Source organism: Mandrillus leucophaeus, unplaced genomic scaffold, assembly GCF_000951045.1.
Source record: "Mandrillus leucophaeus isolate KB7577 unplaced genomic scaffold, Mleu.le_1.0 Scaffold215, whole genome shotgun sequence".
NCBI lineage: Eukaryota > Metazoa > Chordata > Mammalia > Primates > Cercopithecidae > Mandrillus > Mandrillus leucophaeus.
In genome coordinates, this window is record NW_012102199.1 from 1,859,968 (window position 1) to 1,871,425 (window position 11,458).

General features: G+C 50.6%; 1 protein-coding gene across 1 annotated transcript in view; it reads right to left on the reverse strand.

Annotated features, from left to right (window-relative positions):
* EPS15L1 (epidermal growth factor receptor pathway substrate 15-like 1) overlaps positions 1-11,458 on the reverse strand; it is an 86,171-nt gene that overhangs the window by 45,045 nt on the left and 29,668 nt on the right. The window contains exons 7-9 of the mRNA XM_011980630.1: positions 8,579-8,740; positions 7,728-7,925; positions 6,344-6,508 (exon numbers count right to left, since the gene is read on the reverse strand). Of these exons, the coding sequence (XP_011836020.1) occupies positions 6,344-6,508; positions 7,728-7,925; positions 8,579-8,740 (525 nt within the window). The remainder of the gene's footprint in view (positions 1-6,343; positions 6,509-7,727; positions 7,926-8,578; positions 8,741-11,458) is intronic.

Here is an 11,458-nt window from a genome sequence, read left to right on the forward strand (position 1 = left end):
AAAAAAAAAAAAAAGGCCAGGTATGGTGGCATGTACCCATAGTCCCAGCTACTTGGGAGGCTGACTCACGAGATTGCTTGAACCCAGGAGGTGGAGGTTACAGTGAGCTATGATTGTGCCACTGCACTCCAGCCACAATAATGCAAGACCCTGTATCTTTAAAAAAATAAAGATCACTGAAGAAATATGAACTGGAGTGAACAATAATGTTCAATACTGGTTCATTGGTCGTGACGAATGTACTGTATGTGATGTGACTAACAGGAGGAACCAGGTGTGGGATATAGAGGAACTATGCACTATCTTGCAGTTTTTCTTTTTCTGAAACAGGGTCTCGCTCTGTTGTCCAGGTTGGAGTGCAGCTGCACGCTCATGGCTTACTCCAGCCTTGACCATTTGGGCTCAAGTGATCCTCCCACATTGGTCTCCTGAGTAGCCGGGACTACAGGCGTGCACCACCAAGCCTGGCTAATTTTTATATTTTTTGTAGAAATGAAGTATCTCACTATGTTGCCAGGGCTGGTTTTGTACTCGTGAGCTCAGCTGATCCTCCCACCTCAGCCTCCCAGTGTGCTGGGATTATAGGCATGAGCCACCACACCTGGCCTATCTTTGCAATTTTTTCATAAATCTAAAAACTATTCTAAAATAAAAGTTCATTAAAAAATCATTGAGTGGAAGCAACTTCAATGTCCATCGATGAATGAATGGATAAACGAAATGGAAAAACAAAATTTTTTTCTGAGTCAGAAAAAAAAAATGAATTTGGAAATGTCATCAAGAAAACTGTAAAGAGCCACACAACAGAATCTGATCCAGCCTTCAAAAGGAAGCAAATTCTGATACATGCTCCAACATGGAAGAACCTTGAGGACAGGATGCTGAGTGAAATAACAGTCACAAAACGATGCACAAGGTATGACTCCTCTTCTATGAGGACCCTAGAGCCATCACGTTCACAGTGACAAAGTAGAACAGTGGTTGCCAGGGGCTGTGGGTAGGGGGATGGGGAGTGGGTATTTCATGGGGATGAAAACGTTCTAGAGCTGGGTTCCACAACAATGTGAATATACCTAACACTACCGAACTGTACACTTAAAGACAGTGAAGATGGTCAAGTTTATGTCTTTTTTTTTTTTTTGAGACAGAGTTTCACTCTTGTCACCCAGGCTGGAATGCAGTGGCACAATATTGGCTCACTGCAACCTCTACCTCCCGGGTTCAAGTGATTCTCCTGTCTCAGCCTCCCGAGTAGCTGGGATTACAGGCGCACGCCACCATGCCCAGCTAATTTTTGTATTTTTAGTAGAGACGGGGTTTCACCATATTGAGCAGGCCAGTATTGAACTCCTGACCTCAAGTGATCCACCAGCCTCGGCCTCCCAAAGTGCTGGGATTACAGGTGTGAGCCACCATGCCCGGCCGTTTATGTCTATTTTACCTGAAATTTAAACAATATTTTTTTAACCACTGAGTCAGAAAAAAATAATACATTTGGAAATGCCATCAAGAAAACTGCAAAGAGTCACTCAACGACAGCAGCACAGGCCTCATTTCAAAGGTGTGACCTTCCTCAATCATCCTTTTCTCGGTGAGTATGTACCTAGGTGGGTATTTGAGAAAATGGAGTTTTCATACCAAGAAACATGCTGGTTGTTTCTGTGCTATGAGGAAATAAGTACTCATGCAGTTAGAATTACTAGAGCATACACAACGCTTTGCATTTTTTTTAAAGGTGTGTATTTCTAGAAACAAACAGGTTCATTTAAACAAGAAGAAAAAAATATTTACTTTTGAAGAGCACATTTTTGTAGTGGGAAGTAGCCTGAAAAGGGTGGGTTTGTCATATACACGGGAACAATGCAGTTGGTTTAAATAAGGACTCTGTTTTAGTTAATAAAGACACACCCTCAGTGAAAACATGAATGTTTCACTGTGATATTAAAAAAACAGCACAACACCCTCACTGAATTTGGCACACACACTGGCATCCCTGCGTGGGGCTCACACACCAGTCCAGTATTCCAACCGACCAAAACAAAATCATTAAAAAGCTGGGGCTTCCACGAAAATAGGGACAAATGGTTTGGGGCAATGACATCAAAGGTTCAAAAGAAAGTTTCCTGGCAAGGCTACCACCACTCTGGGGCAGCCAACTTAGGGGTGCAGGACAATTCTGAGAGGTACAAAGTTAAGACGAGCCACTGGTCCAGGCTGTGAATGAGTGAATTAGTGTGAGTGCTTCTTCCTCAGTCCGCGCTTCGGGAGAATGCACCCACATCCCTGCCATCTGATGAACATGGAATGGTTTTTCTTACCTGGGAAACATTAGCTGGAGCCTCCGACCACAGGGTTTCCCCAAGGTGGGGAAACTAAGCCAGGTTCTTAGACAAGTTAAGTACAGATGTCCACAAGCACCGCAGCTGGAGACAGTGCCGAGTGGATGTCAGGTGCTGACCACCACAAGACACACACGCCCAGCGAGCGTCTGATGGGGTTCTCGGACGCAGATAAAGATGGAGAAGTCCTACTCTAAGGAAGCCAGGAGGCCCACGTGGAAACTCCGCCTCTCACACTGCTCCATGGAAGGAGGAATGTATTTGTTCCAGAAGAAAGAGAGGGATCATGACCTGGATAAAGCAGTGAGTTAAGAATGCCAGTCTGACCTCAGAATGAAAGCTTCTATTTAGTTTGTTTGTTTTTAAAGGTAGGATCTCACTGTGCTGCCCAGGCTGGAGGGCAATGGCTATTCACAGGTGCGATCCCACTACTGATCAGCATGGGAGTTTTGACCTGCTCCGTTTCTGATCAGGGCAGGTTTACCTCTCCTTAGGCGACTGGTGGTCCCCTGCTCCCAGAAGGTACCCTACTGATGACTAACTTAGTGTAGACACCCAATGAGCACAGCACACTACAGCCCGGAACTCCCGGGCTCAAGGATCCTCCTGTCTCAGCCTCCCAAGTAGCTGGGCCTACAGGCACTCGCCACCATGCCTGGCTCTATTTAGTTTTTCATTGGCATTTATTTATAAGGTTTTCTTTTTTCAGTGTTTTCAGTCATCACTTGGAAGACTTCCAAATAACAGTTAACAATGGCAGAAAAGAGACTTAAGGTTCTGGGAACGCAGGTTGCAAGCCCCCTGCACTGACAGTCAGGCCTGCAATCCCTTTCTCAGGAGTCACTGGCCTGAAACCACAATCACTCCTTCCCCTTCTAAAGGGAAGCCTGAGACCCCAGCAGGATTCAGGAGGTCAGGGTACCTAAAGGTGGTTTTGATTCCATTGCACAGAATCAGAGTGGGAAATGGGATTTCCCTGTTACAAAGATACCATCAATTCTACCCCCTGCAGACCACCTACCAAGGAGAAAAGACCCATCTGCCAACGTGGGGGACACGAGTACAGCAGACAAAGGCCAGGATGAATGACACGGCCCTTCGCAGAGATGTAGTATCTTGAACAAGTTCAGCAACCAGTGTGAAGTAGTGCCCTTCTTAGGAAATACACATGGTAACTCTGAAAGGGGGCTCAAGAAGCTTGTGTGACATTCCTGCCTTTAGAGGAGTGCCGGGCAGCAGGGGTGTGCTGGGAATCAGTTCTCAGAAAAAAGCCCTGGTTTAGAGCTTCTGCCAATTCCTGTGGTATAAACAGTCTCACCGTGGTTGATTTCAAGTTTCCAAGCAACCAGCTCACAAGTTCCTGTTTTTTGTTTTTTGGGGTTTTTTTTTTAAGAGATTGAGTCTCGCTGTGTCACCCAGGCTGGAGTGCGGTGGCACACACCTGGCCTCAAGCAATCCTCCCACCTCAGCCTCCCAAAGGACTGGGATTACAGGTGTGACCCACTGTGCCCGGCCAGTTTCTATTTAATAATCGGTTCTGGAAAGTCAATAAAAACTGGCTCCAGCATGCCACTGGGGCTGGATGTGACAGATGATCCAACCTTTCTTAATCTGTCCTCAGTAAGACCTAAGTCTGGGATGACTTATTAGCTTCTCTCTACAAGTTGATTGGATGGTGAGCAAGAGGCCAATATTCTCGTAATCAGATGAGAGACAAGAAATAAATATGGTTTTAAGAACCCTGACTTTGGCGGGGTGCCGTGGCTCACACTTCTAATCCCAGCATTTGGGGAGGCCGAGATGGGCGGATTGCCTGAGGTCGGGAGTTTGAGATCAGCCTGGGCAACACTGCAAAACCTCGTCTCTACTAAAAACACAAAAATGAGCTGGGCGTGGTGGCACGTGCCTATAATCTCTGCTACTTGGGAGGCTGAGGCAGGAGAATCACTTGGACCCATGAGGCCGAGGTTGCAGTGAGCTGAGATCGTGCCACTGCACTCCAGTCTGGGAGACAGAGTAGAGACACTCAGTCTCAAAAAAAAAAAACAAACAAAAAACCCTGACTTTTGAGATAAAGTCACACTGCATGAGTTTCACATGGAATTTAGTAACTTGAGTAGAACTGTCCAAACATAGGAAGTTTCAGATGTACTACTGTGGATACACTATTCTCAAGGACTTAAAATCCCCAACTTCAACCCACAAGGGAGAACTAAGGCACCTCTCCCTTGGCTCTGAAGCAGTCTTGAAGTGTTCAGGAGTAAACAAAAATCTCTCTTCCAAGTATTTATTAAGAAATAGAAACAAGTCAGAAAAATGCTTTAAAAACTGTATTTGTACAACAAGATAAAGACAGTTTTTCTTTCGGACGCCGGTTGCAAATTTCCATGTAACATATCTTATATCTACATTCCCAAAGTAATTGTCTCTCATGTAACCTTTGCCCTGCTCAAAAGATGAACAAAAATAACAAGAAAGGTAAAAATCTGTCTTTGGAGTTGGGGGAATCACTGGCCTCTTGCAAACTGCCACTTCACTGCCAACTTTTATCCAAGAAAACCGGTTTCTAAAAACCTGCAAAAGGGACGTTGAAGAGGAAGCTGTTCCCTGAACGAAGACTGAGCAGGACAAGCCAGAAGCAGTGCCAGGGGACAATGCCAGATGGGGAAAGTAGGAGCCGGGTTGTGAGGCGGAAACACACACGCCAAGAACAGTCAGGGAGCAAAGTGAGGAGTTCTGGCTTCTCGTAATTCATGAAGGATGAATGCTCATTGTTTAAATTTAGACGATAAAGCTGAAGATGACGGGCCTGGGGGCGGCTATGGAAGCCACCTCATTACGAGTCCACGAGAAAAGAGAGTATGGGGAGAAAGAGGGAGGCAGTACACCCAGTGTGGGCCAGACACAAGAGACAGATGAGCTCGCCAGCAGGGCCTTCCCAGCAGCCCAGGGGATGCGTGTGCTTCCCCATAAATCCTTGGGACTGAGGACTCGGCTGCTGAGAAGAGGAACAAGTCAAGCATTGAACATAAAGAGGCAAGTGTGGTGTTTAGAGAGCATGAGCGCTCACTCTTATTCCAGGGAGGAAGAGGAATCCATGACGAACACAGACCCAGGAGCAGAAGGGCTCCAGGGAGGAGCCCGGGGAGAGAGGGTGGCAGCACGGAGAGAGCTGCTCGAGGCAGCAGAGCACCAAGAAAACATCCAGACCCGCGCGGCCCAGCCCATCCGCTCCCGCAACAGCACCAAGACAAAATGGGAAGCCGCATGTCCCCAGGTTCGAGGCTGCAGGGGCAGACTCTGGCATGAACAGGGGGGATGTGACCACCTAGGAAAAGATCACACCTGTCTTGGTATCAGGGGCTCGAGATCTCTCAAAAATCTAGGGGGCCAACAGTCCCCTGCCCCAGGCCTGATCATAACTCTAAGGTCATGAGATGGGAGTAAAGTGCAGAGGTTTTTAAACATCATCAAAATTTCAGGAGAGGCCAATTCTTAGTTGAAACAGGAACACCCTGGGAGGGCTGCTTGCCATTATTTCCTCATCTTTAGCAACACATTTGCTTTTCAAGGTGTTCCTTGTGGAAACACACATATCCATAGACACATACCCCTCAGATGTCCCCTGCCCCCGATCAGTAGAATGTGGGGTTTCCACAATGAGTAGAAACGGATCCAATTTTGGTTAAGTTTGAGAAGCCCTCTGAATTTGGGTGGTTGGCCCAGTGTAATGCTTCCGCAGAGATGGAGGGCTTTCAAAACAGGTTTTGAAAGGATCCTGGCCTATCTTGGACTTTGTTCTGGAAGCCAGGATTCAGCATGGCCACCTGTGCCAGGCTGCGAGGCTTGGTGTGAACGCACAAAGTGGCAGCAAAACCAAGAGACAGCCGCCTGCGCTTGGATGGAACCAACGTTGGCCATGAACAGATCTGGCGGGTGGGATGTTCTGCTGTCATACCCGGGGACCAGAGCCCCGTACTGTAATACATTTATTCAACCTTTACCATGGCTCCAAAACCGCCCCTCTCTGCCAGGGAGACGCCTTCGCTCAGGTCGGCCAGGTCGGTCAGGCTGGCGCCATGGGCTCCATCGAGCACCTGGTCATACTGCTCCAGGCTCCTGTGGGCCTCCTGGCGGCTTTCGTGCAGCTGGGAAAGTTTGCTCCTTGCCTGTGCAACAAGACATCATCAGCATTAAACAGGGTCAGGAAAACATGTCAGGAGAGACTTTTTTTTTAAGACATAGGGTCTCACTCTATTGCCCAGACTGGCGTGCAGTGGAGTGATCATAGCTCACTGTAGCCTTGAGCTCCTGGGCTCAGAAACTCCTCCTGCCTTAGCCTCCTGAGTAGCTGGGACTACAGGCGCACATCACCACCTATATTTTTGGGCAACATACCGAGGCCCCATCTCTACAAAAAATGTATCTTTTGTAGAGATGGGGTCTCACTATGTTGCCCAGTCTGGTCTTGAACTCCTGGCCTCAAGTGATCCTCCTGCCTCAGCCTCCTAAAGTGCTGGGATGACAGGTGTAAGGCACTGCACTGAGCAAAGCAAGATATCTTTGCTCCTGACACCCAACTACAAACTCTAAGGGTTAGAAAGCACTGAAAGTAATCCTACAGATATTAACCATAAAGCACAAGAAAAGGCAGTAAATCTCTGAGCAGTCCATGTTTATGATCAACTGTGGCCTATAAACTGGCTAACAGAGCAGAGAGAGAGACCGGTTCAATTGGGAAAGGAAGTGTGCCTGGCCACTCCCAAACAGGCCGAGGGCCCGTGTCACAATCACTCTGCAGACTAGATGCCCAGGGCCAGGACAGAGGCCTTCAACTACTGCCCACAGGAGAGCAGGGAAGGGCAATAGCTGCAGGCCACAAGAAGCCAGCACCACCCTGGACTGGGAAGAGGGTGGGGGCACCCCAGACAGCTTCGAGAATGGGGTCCTGCATGGTGCGATGCTCCAGGGTGGTGCCTCCTGAACACACCAGTGACTGCAGAGGACATCTGTTCTCTTGCCCAGGGACAAAGCAGTCATCTCTCTGACTTTGTCCCTCTTGTTTGTGTGAGGACCAGGCTGGAAGGAACCCCAAGGTCTCTCCAAATGAGTCATTAATTAAACGTTCCTATCCTGCCCCGCCTACTCCCTGAAGATGCTGTGTGCTCAGGAAAGGAAAGTGGACTCCTCCAGGCAATGCCAACACCCTCTGGAACATGCCCTGGGGAGGTTCTTGGCCCTGCGCCTCCAGGCCAGCACCACGGCCTCCCAAAAGAGACCTTCACTAAGTAACAAGGGTGAGAGCAAAGGAGTCCAGCAGTGGCAGCCTCAGCTCTTGGGGCTCGCTGGTCCATGGCATGTGGCAGGGACCCGGCTCCACAGAAGCACCTGGTTGATTTCGTCTTGCGTTGACTTCAGGGACTTGATAATGGTTTCCAGCTGGACTCGCCCGGCCTGAATGCTCTGCTCCAGCTGGGTTTCCTCCTGCTGCAATCGGTTCAGCTCCGACTTGGCTCGGTTCAGATCGTCTTCCTGGGACTTTAAGTCCGATTCCTGAGACTGGATTTGCGTTTTCAATGATGAGATCTGAAATGAGATGTTAAAAGATGTTAAAGGGATTCACAGTGCATGATGAAATGGGACTCCGAGAAAGAACTCATAGCCCCCATCCCTGAAACAAGCTAACCCAGGGAGGCGGACACCTAACCCAGGCCCAGACACCTGGCTTCCTTACAGGCCTCTTTCCACACCCAAAACAGAGACACAGAAAAGGCAGACGGGCTCCTCCCGCTGTGGCTAATGGAAGATCACTTTGGAATAATGAGGGGCATGACCAAGCATGAACGATCTGTCTGTGACCCGGGAGACTGAGCGTCCCCATAGTTTTCTGAGGTTGCAGCCTCTGGAATCTGTGTGGAGCCTCAGAGACACCCGAGGAGGGGAGACAGGCACCCTGGAACTCCCTGTGTTGTGGGGCACAGGCAGGGTGGGGTGTGTTCAGGGCACAGGTTCACAGGGACCAAGGCCATTCACATATACAACCTGACTTCTAGGAGCACGGCGGGTGGCCAGGAAGTCAAGCCACTGGTGCTCGGACACTTCTGCGTGGTATTTGGAGCAACTCTATTGACCCAGTAGGATGTCTAAGTGTTGTGTTCCCAGGTAACATGAGCGCAGGGGAGCCCTCGGGAACCCCTGCCCGTGTGCAGGGCGCTGCCCCGGACGTGGCTGGGACCCACCATCTGAGTCTCGTCCTGGCACTTCTGCCGCACATCACTCAGCATGTCTCGGAGCTTGGCCTTCTGCTGGTCCATCTCATCCAGGCGGTCTTGAGCATCCTGTTTCTGAGCCTCAAGCTCCTGCAAACTGCTTGTTTCCCGGTCTAGGTCATTTTGTAATTCCTAGGGAGGAGTTGCAGGGATTTACGTGAGGAAGGGAAAAATGAAGCATGTTCAAGATAACAGGAGGGCAGCCTGGGCCAGAAGCCCCAGGGAAGCCTCCGAAACCACGTGGCAGGACCGTGCTCAGGGCCAGCATTCCGTGCACACCCACGGCCAATGTGTGCCTCTTGGGCTGGAGGCCCGGGTCCACTCTCTCAACAGCTCCCTCAGCAGGTATTTCTCGATGGCCTGACAGGCCAGGTGCCAGAGAAGGGGCTGGGTCCCCGTGAGAAAAAGGCCCCAGCTCCCGGATGACTGTGGAGGGGAACATCACCCAAACACAAATAAACGGGGACAAGTGGCACCAACGGGGTCACAGGGAAACTGCAGTCACACCTTGTGGGCAGGGAAGATGCTCACAAAAGCAACATTTAGGGTGGTGCCAACAGGTGAGCAGGTGTCAGGCAGGGGAAGGGCCAGGGGCAGAGCCTGGTGGAGGGAACCACAGGGGCCCTGAGGTGGGGGGATGTCGCACTCCAGTTGGAGCAAAAGGGAACGGGCCAAGGCATCAGAGGCTGCACCCCACAGGCCACGCCAAGGAGATGGTGCTGGGCTCTGCAGTGGGGAGGTGGGATGTGCAAGCGTGGGAGGCAGGACATCATGATTCTGTTTCTGAGGCTCTCTCTGACCCCGTGGGATGGATCCAGATGGTCAGCCCGAGGCTCTACCGCCCCATGATTCCACTTCCAAGAAAAGCATCCTGGAGGCATGTGACATGTGCAGAGGCACACAATGTCTTTGACAGCAAAATCCGTAAACAATGCAGATGTCCATGAGATACTGGCTGGAAGGTTCCAGCACAGCCCACACTGTGGGACGCTCCTTGGCCATGGAACAGGATGGCGCCAGGTGCTCTGCCTTACAGTAGGACAAGAGCACATTGCATTTGTGTGAACAGGAAGGGGAGGGTATGCCTTTCTGGAAGGCCCCCACCCCAAGGAGCTCATAAACAGCACCTCCAGGGATGGGGGCACCCAAGGAGAGGGCAGAGGCTTCTCACCTCCTGATTTTCAACTGTGCAAATGCATTATCTGTCTTTAAGATATATAACCAAAGCTGAAATAGCACAAACGGGCATTGTGAGAAGCCCCCTCCCTCCAGCTGCCATGTGGAGCATGATACAAGGGGCTATCAGGACGCAGGAACTGCAGGGGCCTCGTGTGGGGTCCAGGGAGAGGCAGCGGCAGCTGGGGCCTGAGCAAGGTGGTGGTCATGAGAATGGACAGGACGCGTGGGTTTGCGGGGAGCCATGGCTGGGCGGTGGGGCTGAATCCCAGAGCCGGTCTGGGCTGCTGGGGTGGCTGGTGCCTTAAGATAAGAAAACCAGAGGTGGCCCGGGGTCTCCTCACTACAGGGACAAAGACGTCATGGCACTTCCCTGCTTCAATGGGCAAATCATGCCTCAGGAAGCTGGGGTCTCTGCTCCCCAGCCTCCCTGCCTCTGGCCTTTCACTTGAGGGCTGGATCTGGAGGGGACAATCAGGGTCACTTCTGGACATGTTCGACAGGAAACTCGGGAGAAAGACTCCAGCCAGTGTGCCAGGAAGGGAAGATGCTGGAAACACAAAGTCAGGCGTGTCAGCATCAAGGTGGTATTTAAACATGTGGGAATGGGTGAGGTGTCCAGTGGGAGGCACGGGGAGAGCCCGAGGTAGCCCAATGCTCCAAGCGATGCTCCCACCAGGGATGGAAGCCTCTAGAGCCTCCTAAGTAAAACCCTGGCCCCACCACCGGGTAACGCTGGCAGCAACTCCCTGATGTCCTGGGCCTCAGGGTTCTAGTTAGGGCCACACTGGCTCCTTCCAGGCCACAGCCCATGGCTCCAGGACACCAGAGGCTCCAATGCCTTTGGCCTGCCCAGAGAAGGTCCCTCCTTTACGTCCCCCTCAAACCAAAGATGACAAAATGTGTATATCACACACTTCATGCACAGAGCAGAGAATATTTGCCCAGAAGAGGCATGACAGGAGGACAAGAGGGAACGCACTGGCCACGTGCCATGTACTGAATGTCTGCTGTTGAAATTCTCACCCCCAAGATGATGGTATTAGGTGTGGGGCCTCTAGGAGGTGATTAGGTCATAAGGGTTCAGCCCTTGTGAGTGGGATTAGTGGCCTTATAAAAGAGGCCCCTGAGAGCTGCCTCAATCTTTCCACTGAGTGAGGACACAGCAAGAAGGTGCTGCCTATGAACCAGGAAGTGGGTCCTCACCAGATGCTGAATCTGCAGGCCCCTTGATCTTGGACTTCCCAGCCCCGTGAACTGCGAGCAGTAAACTTCTGTTGTTTATAAACCACCCAGTGCATGGTGTGCTGTTATTGCAAGCTGAATGGACTAAGACACACACGACATGTCAGTGTCTGCAGTGACAAAGGTGCTCAGGGTACCTCACCATTTCTCTAAGAGGGTTCTCACAGTCTAAACCCCTCCTCAGAAGCTCCTGCCCTACTCACTCTTGGCTCTCCCTTACCTTTCTTCTCCCTGCTCCCCAGCATTTTCTTTTTTTCTTTTGAGACAGAATCTCACTCTGTCACCCAGGCTGGAGTGCAGTGGTGCAGTCTCAGCTCACTGCAACCTCCACCTCCTGGGTTCAAGGGATTCTCAGGCCTCAGTCTCCCAAGTAGCTGGGACTACAGGTGTACACCACCACGCCCAGTGGTTGTTTTTTTTTTTTTTTTT